The sequence below is a fragment of the Glandiceps talaboti genome, chromosome 18 (genome assembly GCF_964340395.1).
Source record: "Glandiceps talaboti chromosome 18, keGlaTala1.1, whole genome shotgun sequence".
NCBI lineage: Eukaryota > Metazoa > Hemichordata > Enteropneusta > Spengelidae > Glandiceps > Glandiceps talaboti.
The window spans coordinates 11,987,663-12,009,355 of record NC_135566.1 but is presented as its reverse complement, the minus strand read 5'-3'; the positions used below and the strand labels follow the sequence as shown (position 1 = coordinate 12,009,355).

General features: G+C 35.7%; 1 protein-coding gene across 1 annotated transcript; it reads left to right on the top strand.

The window, feature by feature from the left end:
• Positions 1 to 2,101: 2,101 nt before the first annotated feature.
• LOC144449670 (acyl-CoA dehydrogenase family member 10-like) lies at positions 2,102 to 21,419 on the top strand. Its single transcript, XM_078140244.1, has 18 exons — positions 2,102 to 2,312; positions 3,431 to 3,579; positions 4,144 to 4,341; positions 4,981 to 5,139; positions 5,464 to 5,831; positions 6,917 to 7,098; positions 7,446 to 7,596; positions 9,651 to 9,796; positions 10,873 to 11,046; positions 13,982 to 14,227; positions 14,490 to 14,656; positions 15,111 to 15,251; positions 15,893 to 16,030; positions 16,626 to 16,824; positions 17,178 to 17,317; positions 18,309 to 18,392; positions 18,607 to 18,750; positions 21,054 to 21,419. The coding sequence occupies exons 1-18, from the start codon at positions 2,102 to 2,104 to the stop codon at positions 21,276 to 21,278; spliced, it is 3,222 nt and encodes a 1,073-aa protein (XP_077996370.1). The 3' UTR covers positions 21,279 to 21,419.
• Positions 21,420 to 21,693: the final 274 nt, after the last annotated feature.

The window sequence follows — 21,693 nt, the reverse complement described above, 5'->3', positions numbered from 1 at the left end:
GGCAGAGGATCTAGCTGACTTCTATCATTCTACTTTTCACACGATTTCAATATTTACATGCTAGAATTTGTTTCATCATCATTTTTCTCCTGCAACGTCAACGGCACATAGTACTACCCCCTCCCTCTCCCCATCAACGACGAAGCTCATCATGGCGATGACGAAATACTCTAAACTTATAATATAATTCAAAATGTCGGAACGAGTCACAGAAATCAGCGAAATCATATCTTTCAGTTCATTTTAAGCAAAACAGAAGATGAAATTTAATATTCTACGGACAGTTCACTTACCTCGCCTCGACCAACATGTGCTGTCGACGACACGTCCATCAAAAATGAAGTAAAATTATTTAGATGTAAAAACTGCTGAAAAACTGAAAGATAACAGATTTGTAATATTCTTCTGATTCTGTTCTGTTGTTTCCGACGGCAAATTTGGTTCCTTGTTCTTCGTTTGTGTAAAGCGAATCAAAACGACTATGTTTACGTACCCGAACGTAACAGGTCAACTCTTGACACGCAAATGACCTGTGACGTTTCATTACGTCACAGTGTGTATTTTGAGGAGCGGGTCATGACAGGATCAGGAGTGATGGCGCGACATTCTACGCCGTATACACCTTCCTCATGTTCCTGCTGCGTGTAGACACAGACCTAAACTACCTCAGGTAGGACTTGGGTCTGTTTCAGGTCGGACGACCTACGTCTACGGTCTAGATGGGGCTAGTAACTTTAATAGGGCACTCTGTGCAAAACATTGCTTCTCTGAGCAGAAATTTATATGATTTAGCCGGGAAAGACTTTATGTTTCTTGTTTCATGTTGGTAGGCTGATTTAGACGACATGATAGTAATTTGAAGAATATAAATGAGTTCTTATATATTCATCAAATGTGGAGAAAACAATTTCCTTGAGAAACAAAAATGTCTTTGGAAACTATGACACTTCACCTAGGCCTCCTACTTATGTTACTTTATGCATACGACATTTGCCAATGACAAATATACCAATATATGGGCTTCATTTTGATATGATTCTGGCCTCTATTTCTAAATTTCTACGGCAATTCTAGTCATGTAAGACCTTGGATCTGCAAGCAGAAGGTTACTACCAGACAAAAGGCGAAGGATGACAGTACATGTACCTCAATTCACAGTCCCAAGCATTCAGGTATCAAATGTCCGAGGGTATAGCAACTAGACTACGGTGATAATATTTCCTGATTGTATTAAACTGAAAACTTGTTTGACTTTTCTTTGACAAAGTACCAGCAAAAATTTACATGTAAGAGTTTTATTTCAGGGCCACTAATTACGTTAACGAAAAGTCTGAAATTCCTGTCTGAGGCTTTCTGGACCATGATCTGAACGTAGTACAAAGAAAACAAAAGTATGCTGGTTTATTTAACATTGAGGGCGGACTACAAAATTTCATTTGAACTTTAACCTTGTACGTAGTGTCCTTCGACCCGAGTTTGCAGAGTTCGATAGTCACCTGAAATGACACCAGTGAAGAAAACGGTAGTTGCAACTTTCATCTCCTGAAGACTACTAACTGTTTAGACGGTTCTGTCACCGTATGGGAGATTTGCTGTTCTGTTTAGCAGCACTGTTCCTAGTATAGTACCCCACAGTTCGCGAGCCACTCAAAGTCCCATAGACCGGAGACGCACGTACCCTCGGTATGTATGAAATTATGAAGAGTTGATTTATGTGTTGATTGTGTAGAAATGGGAGGTGTTAGACGCTACAGCAATTATTAAATCAACAGTGGTTCAGTCTGTAGCATTAGAACAATTTGTTATAGTAATCTTTCTTTATATCAAACAAAAACATCTTGCAGTCTTGGTTCAGTGATGCTTTCAGCAGTGTTTTGATTTCTTCAGGCCAAAATGATGTGACGACGTAACTACAGAAGTGAGTCAGTAGGCCCCCGTTTCATACACACAACCCCTAAGACATAACAATCCTTATGTGGACATTGTAAAGGTCATACCCCAAACTGTATTGTTCATGTTTTCTGTGCAATTTTTTTTTATTTTTTAAATTTATTTTGTTATTTGTTAGAAGAAAAACTTCTGCACATTGAGAATCTTGACGATGCAGTCCTGTGTTGGCATCAAGCAAATACTGCAGAGAGTATCACCACTTCACTTGTACAGATCACCTTGTACAAGTCGACTCTATCAGAATACACAAGTTATAGCGTGTGTTGTTAGTCATAATGGCATACAGAGAAGGAACAAAACCACTGCCGTCATCTTTGATATGGGAGGTGTTGTTATACCAGGTCCAGGTGCAGTCTTTCCACGTGAGTAGAATCCTAGGTTTATCCACAGGGTGCAGCGAGCATGTAAGTAATTGAATGAATGCTCACTTGTTCGGTCTATCAATAAGTTAATTACATGCAATTGCTGCACCTTGTGGTTTATCCTGCTAGTGACATAAAAGACCATAAATAGACAACAGATTATACTACACCTGTAATATGATATAAAAAAGATGAAATACACTTCACAACATGTAATAACTATAACATTGAGAGACAACAAATGTACAGTATACCTTGTCTAGTTCCTATACAGTATCGTTACGATTCATAGTACCTCATTCTCGCAAGCCAAAGTTATTATTTCTACCACTACATATTGCCTGTGGGAGGCTCGTTAAGAACGTTGCCGTAAAACAGGCCATGGTTTGCGATGATGTAGTACCTTCACTCATGGTAGTGGTTAGGATACCGTTAGAAACCACATGCATAGTCTGGTCATCAAGACTAATGTATACCAGACTAAGTGCAATCAGTGGTCTAGGTAATTTCAAAGAACTAGACAATGAAACAAAATGTATTACTCTTTTTAACTCTGATCAAAGACACATACTTATGGCACTGACAACCTTCATAACCTTATCAAAAGAAAAGATATTCTACAGAATTAAAAGATATATACATTGCATTTATCTAATCTCAAGTTTATACTTTTGTATAAACCTTATTTTGTTATTTTTGTTAACTATTATTACTCTAGTTGATATATTTACTAGTTTCTTTTAGCACCACACACTTATTGCCGAAAATACAATGAAGAAATGTAGTTGCAACAAAGATTCTATTCTGTTCTATTCTACACACTTACAGACATCAAAGCTTTCTCTTGTTATAAGTGATCATTTTGAAAGTAATGTGTTAAAATGCAGAGATATGAAAATTAGGGTATGGTATTTGTAAGTGACAAAAAAGTGATTGCTACTTTTAAGACACAATCAATGATTCTAGCAATGAAATCTCAAAATCACAAGCAAAATTGTACACTGTACTTTAATAGTGAGTTGCAGGTTCTATGTAATAGATTTGATGGTAAGACAGCCTATGAAGTTTATATATATATAGATTGTCTTTTTGACGTACTCTTTACATTACTTATGCAGCACTTGAAGACAAGCTAGATATTCCTCATGGAACTCTAGGTCGAGTCATGATTGAAGGAGGTGAAAACAATGCTTGGGCCAGACTCCTTAGAGGAGAACTCAACTCGGAGACTTTTATACAGCCATTTTCAGAAGAATGTTCTAAAAAGGTGAGGTCCTATAAGTACCACATGAATTCAAGTTCTATGTCAGTTGTTGTAATACATGAATGGGTATAGAGATACAAAACCAATAGATACCCACTGCTTGCTACTCATTTGAAGTTGTTAGTATGTGGTTTTCCCCCTTTATCTCTCTCACTACGATTGAGTCAGGTTCAAACAAATTCATGGCAAATGGGTGTTTGCAACAGCAGAGCTGTGTAGACTTTCATAAGATAATGGTTCTCTTTGTGGGTATTGTTGTTTAATTTCCTCCTGTACAGACACTTTAATTCCCATAATGACTTGCCCTCAGTGGCAGTCTTGAAAACAGGTTTGTTGTCAATGAATGAATGAATGAATGAATGAATGAATGAATGAATGAATGAATGAATGAATGAATGAATGAATGAATGAATGAATGAATGAATGAATAAATGAATGAATGAATGAATGAATGAGCCAATCAATCAATCATTCAAGTAAGCAAACAGACAGGCATGCAAGCAATTTGAACTGTCCACTGTGAGTGAATATAATCTATATATTAAAAACAACTTCTTCTATGAACAGATGGGAAGACCTGTATCAGCATCAGAAGTCCTGTCCCATTATGCAGAGACTGTAGATCAAACTAAACCCTTTCTACAAGTACTTGATGCTATACAATGTATTAGAGCTGAAGGCATCAAGACTGCATTATTGACCAATAATTGGGTCTATCCTGATGGTTCAAGTTATAGACCAGTAGAAGACAAGTATTTTGATGTGGTAAGGGACGATCGCTCAATGTCGCACAAACTCAATAAGCGAACTTTGTTCACTCAGGACACCCCTACCCCCACCATCCTAAATGAACATTCACAAGTGCAACATGTTTACATATGTAAACCGTGATGAAAACAATAGTGGTCACACCACTACGATCGATGCAATGTAAAACATGATGGTAAGCACATCAAAATACTACCGGAAACCCAGCACTGTATCTCACATTAGAAGTAATTTTTTTATCAACTTATCAACATCTCAGTAGTAAATATAGAACTTGTTATCGTTAAAGGTGTGAAAGTTTTCAAAATTTAGTTACAAGTACGAAAACGAAGTTCAGTAATCGCATTGACACCGGACACCCTACCCCAAAACGAACAAAGTTCCATTATGACATGGGAATTTACATATTTATCATTTACATATTTTGTCATTGACCCTGTGCTCTTAATGCTAATCATATGTTGTTTGTGTAAGTCATAAATCAATTTTGTACAAAAATATCGAAAAATTATCAGATATGTAATTTTGGATGATGCATTTTTAGAAACCATTGTCAAAAATTTCCTATACTCAGACTAGTGAAACGGAAAAAATACGACTGCGAAATATACCAAACTGAGTTTTCCCTTTATTCAGATTATAGAGTCAGCTCTAGTGAACCTCAAGAAACCAGACCATAGAATATACCAGCTATGTCTGGATAAACTCAAGACAAAAGCAGAAGAAGCTGTATTTCTTGACGACATTATGAAATATGTAAAAGGTGCTGAAGAAGTTGGAATTAGAACTATACAGGTAAAATGGTCAATGTATTGATAACATGTATGGTATGTGTAACAGATATTTTATCATTGTCAATCAATCAATCAATCAATCAATCACTCAATCAGTCAATCAATCAATAATCAATCCAATCAATCAATCAATCAATCAATTAGTTAGTTAGTCAGTCAGTCAATCAATCCAATCAATCCAAACAATGGAAAACATGACTACGTGAATTAGACATTCACGCATGGAAAACAAATCTACCTACCCTACCTATTCTAAAATCGAGTGTAATCGGAACAACACAATCTATAGAGTGTTTTGTAAACTTTTATTTTTATTTTCCCCTAGGTGAAGGATGTGAATGTTGCTTTGCAAGAACTAAGTGAGATCCTGAAGATACCATTGTCTGGTCATGTCAACGGAACCATTGCTGTCAGGAAGGGGATGGAACTGCCAATGGAATCATTGATTGCCTATCTTAACAAACTAGGGATCAAATCTGATGAAGCACCCAATATCCGGGAATTCAAACACGGACAGTCTAATCCGACATATTTTATTGGGTATGGCGGCAGAGAGTTAGTGTTGAGGAAGAAGCCACCAGGAAAGCTACTTCCATCAGCTCATGCCGTGGAACGGGAATACAGAGTAATGAAAGCTTTGGGAGATGCTGGAGTACCTGTACCTAATGTTATTAATTTATGTGAAGATAGTAGGTAGGTATATACTATCAATTTTGAAATACAATATGAATCAGACTAAAATAACAGTGCACATAACACATGTTGAAAATTAATTTTTTGTTTTTTAATCAGACAATATCAAATTGAGTGAATTTGAATTAAATTTATTTCCACCAGAAACATATGATAATAACAATACAAAAGGACAATATCATTAATAAGAAAATGTTCTGGTGAGGACCATGGAAATTGTTCACTTGAAACTACATGGTCTTAAAATAGATGGTGATTTGGCCCTTTATTTGCATATCTGATGTTATTCATTTGTTCCTGGATATTCAAAACTCCATTGTATCATTTCTTTGTTAAGTTACATAATAGTTATAAAACAAAAGATATGCAAAGGTATTGCACAGATTTTCAAATTAGTAAATCCCGCAGCACGAAATTATGTATACAGAACCATTTGAGTTGAAGGAGGTATTTCTAAACACTTGAGAATCCTGGGAAATGTGATATATTCTTCAAAACTTTCTGGTAATTTGTTCTCGAATTCTATGCTTTGAATATTTTGAAACGTTACATGTCCTGGCCTTAGGTGTATGATATGAATGTTAATTAGATGTTATTTCCCCAATATTTTTCTTCGTTCAACTGCAGAAAATACAAGTGACCTACGGGGGCCTTTGTCACCATGAGTCTCTAGATGAGTAGTGACAACCCTTCGGTCATGAGTATTTTCTGGCTGAATGAAGAAAAATATTTGCAAATATAACATAATTATACCATTGCCAGTAAAATAAAAGAAAAATTGGGGAATGTAATGACAATATTTTATCCTTTGACTCATACTTCAAACACAGCAGAACCAGTGATGTAGACACGCATTGTCATGACATAGAAAGACCAGAGTATATATTCCATATATTTTGTTCAACTTGGCGCGTGCATGGTAAAATGAGTGACGTACTTATCTGCTGTCAATGTAATCTCTCTACATAATCTCTGGAGGGCGTAGTTTATGATAAAGGTGTATATAGCTCTAACTGTCTTGTAGAATGGATGAAGGTTGCAGGAGGAAAAAACTGAATAAAACCACAAAAACAAAATCTTCTTAGTGTTGTAGGGACACCATTTTTTCTAATGGACTATGTGAGAGGAAGGATTTTTGAAAACCCATCTGTACCTGGTGTGAGTAAAGAAGAAAGAAGAGAGATTTATTCTGAGATGTGTAAAGTGTTGAGTAAATTACATAGTGTTGATGTCAAGAAGGCTGGACTTGAAAACTATGGCAAACATGGTGAGTGTACATGGTTCACACTATGACAAACATCTGTCACCTGATGAACAAAGTAACTATTACCTCAGCATTATTTTGACAATGTTTAAAAAGACATGAAGCTCCTAATTTTGTTTTTTCCCAGAATGCCTTGCTCATGGTGTACAGCAGGCCTCTTAATAGTTAGATTAACCACAGTCCCTCTATATGGACTAATTTCTATAACTCTATCTTAATAAGGTAATACGCAATGTAGAATTATAAATGACATTTCAGGGTCCTTAAACATAAAGAAAGGGTGCTGAGATAAACCAGTCTTGCCTTTGTTCCCCTGTATGATTTCAAGCATCTTCTTTTTCTTCCTGTAGGTAACTATATTAAGAGACAAACAGAAACATGGTCAAAGCAGTACTTAGCAAGTAAAACTCATGAAATACCAGCTATGGATAGACTTATGAAATGGATACCACAACACTATCCAACAGCAGATGAAACTACTGTTGTACATGGAGATTTCAGGTAAAAATAGGTTGTCAATTTATTACCAAAACTTGTCTGATTACAAGGGCAAAATAATTTAAAACTTGAACGATTTTTTCCAGAAGTATCAAGATTTTTACCAAAGTGAATATATAAACTTATATAAAAGGTTACATTTGACCTGTATAATATAAAGAAGGGCCAAAGTGGACTTTTATAATATTAATGAGGGTCAAAGTGGACTTGTATAATAATGAGGGTCAAAGTGGACGTGCATAGTAATGAGGGTCAAATTGGACTTGCATAATAATGAGGGTTAAAGTGGACTTGCATAATAATGAGGGTCAAGGTGGATTGCCTAATAATGAGGGTGAAAGTGGATTGCGTAATAATGAGGGTTAAAGTGGATTGCGTAATAATGAGGGTTAAAGTGGACTTGCATAATAATGAGGGTCAAGGTGGATTGCCTAATAATGAGGGTGAAAGTGGATTGCGTAATAATGAGGGTTAAAGTGGACTTGCATAATATTAATGAGGGTCAAAGTGGACTTGCATAATAATGAGGGTCAAATTGGACTTGCATAATAATGAGAGTTAAAGTGGACTTGCATAATAATGAGGGTCAAAGTGGACTTGCATAATAATGAGGGTTAAAGTGGACTTGCATAATAATGAGGGTCAAGGTGGATTGCCTAATAATGAGGGTGAAAGTGGATTGCGTAATAATGAGGGTTAAAGTGGACTTGCATAATATTAATGAGGGTCAAAGTGGGCTTGCATAATAATGAGGGTCAAATTGGACTTGCATAATAATGAGAGTTAAAGTGGACTTGCATAATAATGAGGGTCAAAGTGGGCTTGCATAATAATGAGGGTCAAATTGGACTTGCATAATAATGAGAGTTAAAGTGGACTTGCATAATAATGAGGGTCAAAGTGGACTTGCATAACAATGAGGGTCAAATTGGACTTGCATAATAATGAGGGTTAAAGTGGACTTGCATAATAATGAGGGTAAACATGGATTTGCATAATAATGAGGGTCAAAGTGGACGTGCATAGTAATGAGGGTCAAATTGGACTTGCATAATAATGAGGGTTAAAGTGGACTTGCATAATAATGAGGGTCAAGGTGGATTGCCTAATAATGAGGGTGAAAGTGGATTGCGTAATAATGAGGGTTAAAGTGGATTGCGTAATAATGAGGGTTAAAGTGGACTTGCATAATAATGAGGGTCAAGGTGGATTGCCTAATAATGAGGGTGAAAGTGGATTGCGTAATAATGAGGGTTAAAGTGGACTTGCATAATATTAATGAGGGTCAAAGTGGACTTGCATAATAATGAGGGTCAAATTGGACTTGCATAATAATGAGAGTTAAAGTGGACTTGCATAATAATGAGGGTCAAAGTGGACTTGCATAATAATGAGGGTTAAAGTGGACTTGCATAATAATGAGGGTCAAGGTGGATTGCCTAATAATGAGGGTTAAAGTGGATTGCGTAATAATGAGGGTTAAAGTGGACTTGCATAATATTAATGAGGGTCAAAGTGGGCTTGCATAATAATGAGGGTCAAATTGGACTTGCATAATAATGAGAGTTAAAGTGGACTTGCATAATAATGAGGGTCAAAGTGGGCTTGCATAATAATGAGGGTCAAATTGGACTTGCATAATAATGAGAGTTAAAGTGGACTTGCATAATAATGAGGGTCAAAGTGGACTTGCATAACAATGAGGGTCAAATTGGACTTGCATAATAATGAGGGTTAAAGTGGACTTGCATAATAATGAGGGTAAACATGGATTTGCATAATAATGAGGGTCAAAGTGGGCTTGTATAATAATGAGAGTTAAAGTGGACTTGTATAATAATGAGGGACAGATTCAATAACTGCCATTTACAAGCTATGGTATTGTTTAATTGTGAAAAAAACTTGTCCAATGTTAAAATCCTATACATACAGAAAGTCAACTTTACGACATAAGTTTGTTATTATTTACTTTGTTTGTTTGTTATTATAAAGTTTATAAGTTTGTTATTATTTTATATTTCATTTTTTTAATTTATAACATAAGTTTGTTATTACAGGGTGGACAATGCAATATTTCATCCATCTAAACCAGAAATTCTTGCTATCTTAGACTGGGAGTTATCAACTCTAGGAGATCCCTTATCAGATATTGCCTATAGTTGTATCATGCATCACTTTAGTCCAAATAATGTTGTACTAAAAGGTAAGTTTTGTAGTTGTACTGCATGTAGTGATTGAAGACTTTGGTTGAGAAATAGTTTAATCTGGTTGTACGGAGGAAGGAGCCATTTACAGCCAATATTATAATTGCGTTCACTTTCAATGATCAAACTTATTTTATAATAAGAATCACATTCAACTAAGACACACCAACAAAAAACTTAGATAAGTAACATCTGTCTAGGTAAGGCTTAAAAAAAATTATTTGGTTCCGGTTACCTGACCCCACCTAGTTTTTTAGTGCCGATCCTAAATATTTTTTTAACGTATTCAAGAAAAAAATAATAAAATTATGAAAATTGTGAAGTCTCATGAGAAATAATGGCTGCGGCAAATAACATCAAATTAAAAAGACAAAATAAAACTGTTCTTTCAGTCTGTAATGGCTGTACATCTGATGAGAAGAAACCAATAACACAGAGACCATATGGAAAACATAACTACCTGAACTAGACACTAAAAACATGAAAAATAAAATAATCAAAATAAAAAATCTAATTACCACACCTGTTCTAAAATTTGAGTGTAATCGGAACCACAACAACACAAAGTAATAAAACCATGCGTTCTATACTGTAAGCAGTGAGTACAATTACCCAGCATGTTTACAGTATAGATCTGGATTCCTCACACAAAATTATTACTTACTGGAAAGAGCTGACTTTATATCTGAGCTATTATTGATGTTGCTTGGTTGAATGTGGCTTGGTCACTGAAACTGAACGTAATTCTTATTTCTGCTGTAAAACTTTTGACTGATGACTTTAGACTACTTATATTAAGAATGAAAGGCCAGTATTTGAATCCTAGGTTCTCACATTAATGTTATCTTATCAGCTGAGACGTCAGGATTACATAGGATCATTCTATTGTTCAACACCACCTTTTTGAAAATTGTGCCACACTTGTCCTTTTTCCTCACTAATGTTAATCCTTATTGTACATTGGCTTTTTTTCAAGGTATTGAACGATTTGATTCCTTGTCAGTTGTACTTCTAAACCAGTGCCTCTCAGAAATTATCATCATTGCCATAAATTCCAAATCTCTTGTCCATATAGGACTCAATGGTCTGGACCTTACTAGTCTTGGAATTCCTACGGATCAAGAAATTATTGAGGAATACTGCCAAGTACGTGGGATACCAGATATACAAAATATGGACTTCTATATGGCATTCTGTTTCTTTAGAATTGCTGCTGTTATTCAAGGTGTCTATAAGAGATCTTTACAAGGTAAGGGACCGGTCAGTTTCTTCGGCCTGGGGGGGGGGGGGGGGGGGGGCGGTGGATTGGTAGGGGGGGTCACTCTGTTTTTGAAATTGGCAGTAGGGGGGGTCATGCTGTTTTGAAAATTGTGGATAGGGGGGGGGGGGGGGGGGTCATTGTGTTTTAGATTGTGATGGAAGAAAAAAATCCTTTCTATAATGGCATGCCTTGTCTGAAATGTGGTACATGTCAATATTTGTTCTTGTCCCTGTTTCTTACATGAATTCTTTAACATTACTTATTAGTTCAAACCTAACTATACATATTCATATACATGTACCGGTATTACCTACCTACCACACTAGTTACAGAACATGTCATGTAAATGCTTGGCTGTTTCACAATCAATGCTTCGCTTATATTGCAGTTTGGGGCAAAAGTGAACTTGAAGGTTTCGTAATGGTAATTTTCATAGATAGTTTATAAATGAAGTTAATCTAAATTGTTCTACTCGTCATGCTATTGACACTACAAATCACCACATCTCATCAGATTCCAGTTACTATTATACACTAGGTATGACCACCTAAAGTTCTCTAACATACCGGTGACTTTATTATACATGCAATATTAATGCCCCTATACTAATGTTACGTGTCCATTTTATGTGATATGAGAAACTCATTTAAAAACGTTTTGCGTTAGCTTTTCGAAGCTTGGAAATAATACCTCAAAGGTTATGAATAACCTAAACATTGCCTTAGTATCTGAAGCAAAATACTCCAGATCTGCCAGGGGGAAAACCCCAAGGACTCCCTCACCCCCAGAGGTCACTCATACATTCAACCAACAATCAGATGCACCAACAACCTTTTTACTGTCATAATGGTATTAAACTTTTCTTAAATATTTTCACCCTATTCTAATTTGATATGATATTGTCTTTTCAAGATCTGAAACGTTTGCCAAGATAGTCTAAAATTGCCTTAAACTCCAAATCTCCCCTACCAATGATACTACCATTATAGATGTGCTGACCTTTACTACATGTATAAAATGATGCCATGTAAACTTTTTAAGAACATATTTTCAACCCTTAGTGTAAGTTATAAAGAATAGTGTCTAATACTTGCTGTCTTGTAAAGCATGGATTAAGTTATTGCTTGAAAGGGTCTGAATAGCCTAAATATTGGCTTTAAGAGTAAAAATCCTCCAGGGTTTCTAGAGGGAGACCCCCTCAGACCCCCCACATGAGGTGGACATATCCCAGTCTCAAGCTCTTCCCCTCTTACTGTCGAGATGCTATCTAAGTATATTTCAAAAGTATTTCAACCCTATGTAGTTGCTTTTAACATGTTGGTGTTGTCTTGTAAGGCTTGGAAATTATTGTCTGAAAGGATCTGAATAGTCTCAAAATTGACTTTTCAGAGTTAAAAACCTCCAGGGCTTCTAGGGGGAGACCCCCTAGGACCCCCCCCCACATGAGGTGTACACATCCTACTCTCAAGATCTTCCCCCTACCTCTTACTGTCAAGATCCTATCAAACTATATTTCAAAAATATTTCAACCTTATGTAGTTGCATTTTACATGTTGGTGCTGTCTTGTAAAGCTTGGAAATTATTTTCTGAAAATGTCTGAATAGTCTCAAAATTGACTTTTCAGAGTTAAAAACCTCCTGGGCTTCTAGGGGAGACCCCCTAGGACCCCCATAAGAGATGTACATATTCCCTTCTCAAGCTTTCCTACCTTTCACAGCCAAGATGCTATTAAACTCCTTTTCAAATATATTTACCCTGTGTAGTCAATAATTATAAATATGATAGTGCTAACCTGGGATCTTATAAAGTAAATGCAAGACAGTCAAGCAGTCCACACTGAGTCACGATAAAAAAATACCTGTCATGCGAATATTATATATGAGGGGGGGGGGGGGGGGGGTCATCATGTTTTAGAATTAAGTGATAGGGGGGGTCAGCCTGTTTTTGGTTTTACTGATAGGGGGGGTCAGTGACTTTTTGTCGGCCCGATTTAAGAATCCACCGCCCCCCCCCCCCCCCCCCCAGGCTGGAGAAACTGACCGGTCCCTAAGTAATATTGCAGAGACCTTGATAATGAATAGCGCCATCTAGTGGTGTAGCCTGAGAGATTTCCACATAGTTATTGGTATAACAGAGACCTTGCCAATAAATAATGCCATCGAGTGCCTTATCCTGAGTGAGCCTTGCAAGATTGCAGCGACCTTACTAATAGATAGTGCTGTCTAGCTGCTTACCCCAAGTTACAAGATTATTAGTTTGTGGAGACCTTGTCAATAGATAGTGCCATCAAGTGTCTAATAGCCCAAGAGAGCCTTTCAAGGAAAAGTCCAGTCAGGCTTATTTCTACCTTTAAGTATATGTGTTTTGATTACTACTATTGTACCAATTTACATAGATATGATTTAAGGGGACAAAATAACACTTCGGTTACTTATTCAACTCTGAAATATTGTAAAGAAACTCTATTGTGCTTAAATGTTTTCAGCCATTTTGAAGATTTCCTGCAAGGGTTTATGGGAAAACCTCCACTGATGACATAATGTTTACCTCAATCTCTTTATCTTAATACTCTTTGTATTTGTCAATACATTTTTCACTATTATGAAAATGGCAAGTAATCACGCCCTCTAGTGGTAGCACTTGGTAGTGAGCGACTATTTTCATTTACCAGTCATTGCGTCACCATTACAAATTGATAATAATGGAAGATTAATTTGAAAGGAAACATCCACACAGAAATTCTGACTAATCAATCATATGCCTCATTGTAATTCCAGAATAATTTCTTGTTTCCAGTGTTCATATTTTTCTTTCCAAGTATCTTCACCGTCTTAGATTCATACCACTGCCTCTCCAGCAAATTTGTTCAAATGCTAAAGTCCATTATTGACTCTCACATTTTGGCGGATATTTTGTTTTCAGGACAGGCATCTTCTGATACAGCAAAAGCCCTGGGTTCATTTGCTGAGGAAATTGCAAACATAGCATGGTCGTTTGTTGAAAAGCATGACGCCAACTTAGTTTCCCAAAAAAGTGCCAGTACAGTTGGATCTACTCAAGGAAGAAGGAGCTATTCCACGTGGACAGCAAGGAATTATTCAACACAGTTCCAAGGAGATGGGAGGAGGTCATACTCATCAAGTACGGAGACAAGTACAACTCCTTATGGTAGGTTTGCACATTTATGTTACAGCTATGCTTGCTGTGAGTGTAGAATTTTGGAACAGTGAACTGACTGTTGTTGTATGTTCAGAGTACACCGGTACCACTTTTGACATGAACAAGGTATTCCTGCTGTGTAAGTATAGTCAACTCCAACTTCACACTTGAACTTGGGTCCTGTTTCAAAACATGCATGCTGTTGGCAGTTGTAAAACTATAACAAATACATTGTATTCAATAATGAAGACATGTCTTCTCTCTTTATAAGGTTTGCTTCCTGTGTCTGAGTCAGCACTTCCAGAAAATGTACAGAAACTTCATCAGAGAGTCAAAGACTTTATAGCAGAGAAGATATATCCTAAAGAAAGAGAACTTGTATCACATCAAATGGCAGAAGACAGATGGAGTGTACATCCAGTTTTGGAAGAGTTAAAGGTAGTAACGTTGTTGTCTGTCCATCTAGTGAACAATCTAAGGCTAGTTAATATTCAATTATACAAATGAATACCATGTTCTTCAGTTACCACTTATGTGATATTTGTTGGCCTCTGATATTTCACTAGATAAATCAGTAGAAGTCAGTCAATGCAGTTATATGCAATACAGAACATGCAAATCCACCATGTTGAATGTTGCATCATGGGAAATGTGATATTAAATACAATTAATATTGTAACAATGTTGATACATTGTTTGTAACCACAAATAATTAATTTATAGATACCCTGACCATTGTGGGAGGTTTATTGTATCGGTAGCTCAAGATTAGGTATTACGATAACCACAGATAATCCCATAGTCCTTTGCGTCTGAGCATACTCAGTCTGGATTGCAAGTTCCCCATTGGAAACTACTTTATAAATATAACCTTATATTGAATTATTTGCAGGCCAATGCCAAAGCTGAAGGTTTATGGAATTTGTTTCTTCCAAGAGAGACAGATCCTGACAAACAATATGGAGCTGGGCTGACTAATTTAGAGTACGCTTATCTTTGTGAATCGATGGGAAAATCATTCTTTGCACCAGAGGTATTGTAATTCTACTGTATTGATGTAGAAAGTAATTAACAATGCATCCGGCAGTCTAACTATTATAATTATTGAATTTGATTTGTTGTGTAACTAATAGTTATAGGACGAGGTACAAGGAGACTTTTAGGGTAGACTTCTGTTATTTTGACTGAGGGGAAGCTGAGGACAAAATAACTAACATTAACAAGATTGCAGACAGTTTAATTGGTTAAAGAGTTTGGGGATAGTTTCATTGATGGTTAAAGAGTTTGTGGACAGTTTCATTGTTTAAAAAGTGTTCCATTAACTGAAAAATGTCCCAATAAATGGAATTGAGAGCGAAGTTCAAACAATGGGGACAAGATAGCAAGGAGTTTAAAGTCTTTATTTCAGGTAATTCTAGACCCATTGCCCATAATACAATATACAGAAAAATAGACACATGACAGGGAATCCCTGTCAATTTGGTTTGTTCATAAATACAAAGTCAGAGTTCACTTAATAGAGAAAAAAACCTTCTCTCCATATTACTTAGATTTACATGATTTGTAAGTGACTTTGGTACCCAGTATATTCAAACTATTAAATTAATGTTTTTTTGATATTGTGTTCAACTGTATGTTTATTTTGCATACTAACGCTATCTTCACTAAAACCAGGTGTTCAACTGTTCTGCCCCTGACACTGGTAATATGGAAGTATTAGTTAAATATGGAACTGACGAACAGAAACAACAATGGTTGGTACCTCTATTAGAAGGTCAAATTAGATCTTGTTTTGCTATGACAGAACCAGAGGTAAGATATGGTACATCAAATCATGATATCACTTACATACCATAACATTTTGGCATAACACTTTCTTAGGAATATAAGTTTAGTCATTTGTCCAGTAAAAAATCTGTACCCAGCTTCATGAAATATGCCATATTCTGGTTTAAAATCAGAAAGATAAAAGATTTCTTGGTTGGCCACTAGGAGTGCTGTTCGCAATCTGTTTTGGGCCAGAATAGTTGAGTATTGTACTAGCATATTAAGAGTTAGCAGAAAAAGTGTCTATTCATTTCCTGTGTCGTTCTCGCTTTACCATTTTACTACCAACTACGGGTAATCAAAACATGCCTAAAAACCACTATTGTAATGATCTTTTAAGAACACACTGTTCTTTGACACATGTTTTGCACACATTTTGTGCATGGCCATACAATCAGCAACCATTACCAAATTTTAGTTCTCGCTTTGTCAAATCTTGGGTGCCCTCTTGCGATCCCTACATACAAATGAACATATTTACTAAAGAAGAGGCTGTTTCCTTTATATGTTGAGTATACCATACTGAATACTTCAGTTACCATATTACAATGACAGTGCCATCACCATTAAATTCTTTCAGGTAGCCTCATCAGATGCAACCAACATCCAGGCATCTATAGCACGTGATGGTGATAAATATGTCCTGAATGGTCACAAATGGTGGACATCTGGGGCCTTAGATCCTAGATGTAAGATTTGCATATTTATGGGAAAGACTGATACATCAGCTGCAAAACACCAACAACAGTCTATGGTACTTGTTCCCATGGATACACCAGGTAAACAAAACATCAACAACTATCAATGATACTTGTTCCCATGGATACACCAGGTCGGCAAAGGCAGCCATATTGTGGAATGGTTAAGATTTCTGAACAGATCTTGCATACTGTTATATTCAGTTGAAAATATAAAATGTACTGAAATTATACCTCTTTACATATTAAACATCTTATTGTTTGTTTCTGATATATAGTTATCAGAAAATTATCCAATAGTAAAAAAAATGTAAAAAAATTTAAAACGACTTGAGTTACATCAAGCCCACTTAGTTGCACAACTAGTCATAACAAGCTTTGTTATTTTTAAAATTCAATTACTAACATTGATGTGATTTGTGTGTCTGTTACAGGGGTGAAGATAGTTCGTCCTTTGTCTGTCTTTGGTTATGAAGATCCACCTGTTGGTCACGGTGAAGTAATATTTGATAATGTTAGAGTCCCTGCATCAAATTTACTACTAGGTGAAGGTAGAGGCTTTGAAATAGCCCAGGTAATTTCAAAAAACTATTTTTTTGAGTTGAAATGTGATATTTTAAAATTGCACTTCACAAATAATGGGTGGTGTAATTAGATTTTATGTTTGTGTATATGTTCTCGCCCCTCCCCTCATACACACTCGCATGCATGCATGCATGCATGCATGCATACATACATACATACATACATACATACATACCTACATACATACATACATACATACATACATACATACATACATACATACATACATACATACATACATACATACATACATCCATCCATCCATCCATCCATCCATCCATCCATCCATCCATACATACATACATACATACATACATACATACATACATACATACATCCATGCATGCATGCATGCATGCATGCATGCATACATACATACATACATACATACATACACATACATGCACAAGCACGTATACAAACGTGCACACACACACACATACATACATACATACATACATACATACATACATACATACATACATACATACAGACACATGCACAGACAGACACATACACACACAGACACATGCATGCACATGCATGCACACATACATACATACATACATACACACACACACAGACACACACACATGCAGATAGTACCTGTATTGATAGGAAATGATGTCACTGATACAACAAACGTAGAGATGATGTATAAAGTCTTTTAGTGAATATATCTTTGGTTAAATGATGAAAAAAAAGTCACAATTGCAGCTAGCACATGTTTAACATTAGATGTGAAAGCCATAAGTAAATGTTTTGGTGTAATGGAGTTTGTAAACCTAGTATGCATTCAAAATATTATATTTTCAAAGAAGAATTGTGTTTAAGAATAACTTTCTAATTTTATAATGAGTCACTGTGAATCATGTACCACAATTATAGTAGACATTAAAATGTCACACAAGTCTGAATCATTGCAATAATTCAATAAAAATTATTACAATTAAATTAATTTATTTCATTTTCACTGACAGGGACGTTTAGGACCAGGACGTATTCATCACTGTATGCGACTCATCGGATACGCTGAACGGTCACTAGAACACATGATTCACAGGGTGAGAAATCATTCTAGCTGAAATATGGCCAACAACAAAATGACAAATTGCAAAGATACAGACATGGTATTGCACAATCAAAAGCCTCTATCTGATTAACTTTTCAATAGATTGCATCTGACATGGTTGTGAAATTGAAAATAATTTCCGAAGTTGTTGTAAAGTTAAGTTAGTTTCAGCAGTGTAATCTGACTGCATGTGTTTGATATCACAGGTGAAGACAAGAGTAGCATTTGGTAAACCTTTGGTGGAGCAAGGTACTATACAAGCAGACATAGCAGAATCTAGAATGGACATAGAACAGGCTAGGTTACTGACTCTCAAAGCAGCACATCTAATGGATACAGTGGGAAACAAGGTAGATCATCACAATTAAATATCTTTGTCTAATACATGTAATATATATATATCTATGAAACTTAATGAACTATTTGATCATGTAATATATCTTTATTGCCATTATGTATATTAAAAAAAGTACATTAGGAAAATGTTGTGATGTTGCTTAAACAAACAATTTACAGTATGCAAGATAAACATTAAAACTGATGACATAAAACAAATGTAAAACTGTTAAAACTATGCAATAGAATACAAAAGATTATCACAAAAGTGGGCATGGAAAAAAACTGTTCTTAAAATGTGCCAACTTGGAGAAATTTATATTTGGATGAAATACTCTGTTGTTTTACAATTACCGTAAAAGAGAAGATACTCTGAATATTGGATAGTCTTGGTGATCATTGCCTTAAAACTTACAATATTTTGCAAAAAAAATTTCAACTTGACATTTGCCATGGAAGGTAATATCAATTTTCATATTTATGAGTATGTATCATTGGACATCACAATATACAAATAGACCATGCCCCAGCTGCTAGCCATTTACATGGCATTGAATTGGCATTGTTGATAAAGCAATCATGTAGATAGAAATATACCCCAGCTAGATAGGCACCCTTGTTAGACAGCGCCCCCAACACCAATTATATATGCTTCTTTCGTTTGTATTTACATTATATTATGAAATTACTGATATCTGCATGATTAGAATTAGGGTTTGACCTACTTGGATGCATTAGCATTCAATAAGAAACCAGCTAATTCTGATCTAATGCCATCACACTGTATTTGCCTGATGGAAGCCTTTGTTGAGCAGTGCCCCCAACATCAGTTTATGTTTGTCTTTCATGCACATTTGCATTACATGCGACATTACTGAACCTTTCAGTACTGCATGAATAGAATTAGGGCTTGACCTATTTTGATGTATGCGCCATAACACGATTTGCCTTATAGAAGCCTGTGTTGAACAGTGCCCCCAACGTTACTTTCCTTTCTTTCATTAGTGTTTACATGAAATTACTGATACCTTGAGTAGAACTGGGGCATGACCTACTTAGCATGCATTAACCTCCATGTGACCCTGTACGTGTTTCCTTTGTTGATAAACATGATTTATAGTAAATTATACATAACCTTCTGCTAACAATAGTGCTAAGAACTTATCTACAAGCTATTTACTTTTCACTGATAAAATGTAGGTTGTGTTGTTATTCTTGTTTTGTATAGTCATCTTTTTGTTACATATGCTTTAAAGTTTGAATTTATACAATTGTCGTAATGTATCTTATGAATATTTCTATTAAACAGACCAAAAAGATGCATCAGTTAAAATAAATTCAAGATAAAAATGGATTATTTTATTTCATTCTTTTGTGGATATAATTCAGTAATACTTTTGATTTCAAAAATATTTAATAAAAATGTTGAAAAAGTAAAAATGTATTTTGAAAGAAGACATACAAGTGACATTATACCATGCACAAGCCATTTAGAACAAAAATATGGAATATATACTCTGGTCGTTCTACGTCATGACAACATGCGTCTATGTCATGACAATGCGTGGCTATGTCACAGGTTCTGCTGTGTTCAAAATATGAGTGAAACGTTCAAAATTGTCATTACTTTCCCCGATTTTTCTTTGATATTATGGTGGTATAATTATGTTATTCTCTAACATTTTTATTCAATCAGTGGGAAAATACCCATGACCTAAGGATGTTGTCACAACTCATCTAGCATCTTGTGACTCATAGCTACAAAGACCCCTTAGGTCACTCGTAATTTTCTTGGCTGAATGAAGAATAATATTGAGCAATAACATCTAAAAGTATCTCAACATTGTAATATGTTTACATGTAAATTGTCTATAAGAAGTAGGTAGCAATAACAATGTGAAACTAGTTTCACCCCAAGGGAGTACATACCACCCTGTGTCCACACTCAAAATGCATGAGTTTTGCTATCCTCAAATTTGGAAAGCCCTATCAGTGGAATGTTTTCATAAGGCATTTCTGCGCTCCTCCTTACTTTTCATATGTGATTGGTTAATGGTAATAGTCTGGCTCTCCAAGGTGTACATTGGCAAATACTTCAGGTGGGACTTGATGCCCTCCGATGAAGATAATCAGAGATAAAAAGGTGTCCAATAAATTTGTGAATATTAATAAATCATGGACACAATCAACCAGAGAGTCCAGCTGCTGACTTGCATCAATGGGTGTAAGCATTTTGAACTGTGAGGGCACAGGTAGACATGTAATAACTATGTACATTTTGTCTGTAATATAGTGATTTTTTTCTTTATTTGACAAGGTGGCTGCTCCAGAAATCGCCATGATTAAAGTGATAGCCCCAAACATGGCATTGAGAGTGATAGACAGATCAATACAGGCACATGGTGGAGGTGGTCTTAATCACGACTTCCCTATGGCTACTTTCTTTGCATGGGCTCGTATTCTACGTCTGGCTGATGGACCGGATGAGGTTCATCGACGCGCCATCGCAAGAATGGAACTCAGAAAATATATGAAATCATAGAACATCCAATACCAAGCTGGGATTGGTAGGATTGAATTTTCTGTGATCCAAAAACTGCAGTTTTTGGTGATATTATGTATGATTTTTTTTAAAAGATCTAAAAAATTTGATTAAAAATTTTTGAAAGTTGAATAATTTCAAACAGGGTATGTGTCAACTGTATCTAATACAGAAAGATATTAGCAGTTTGCATTCATTTGTTGTATTTGCTGATTTCTGTGAATTTGTGAATGTATGATCACATCAGTAAACTTAGAAAATGGTCAGATAGTGATCATTTGAATTCACAATTCTACAAAATTATGTGATTTTAACACACTAACATCATCAGATACCCACAGAATGGCTCATTTTCAGAGCCACCACTCCTTCAGAAGGAGAACTACCAAATGTTATCCTTGAGTACTACACTATA

What these genes read in the sequence shown, in the direction of transcription:
- LOC144449670 (XM_078140244.1), top strand. Translation starts at nt 2,102, where the DNA reads ATGCAGTCCTGTGTTGGCATCAAGCAAATACTGCAGAGAGTATCACCA. An exon ending in AATTTATGTGAAGATAGTAG is followed by an intron (nt 5,832 to 6,916) that starts GTAGGTATATAC and finishes AAATCTTCTTAG; the next exon opens with TGTTGTAGGGACACCATTTT. An exon ending in AAATAATGTTGTACTAAAAG is followed by an intron (nt 9,797 to 10,872) that starts GTAAGTTTTGTA and finishes TTGTCCATATAG; the next exon opens with GACTCAATGGTCTGGACCTT.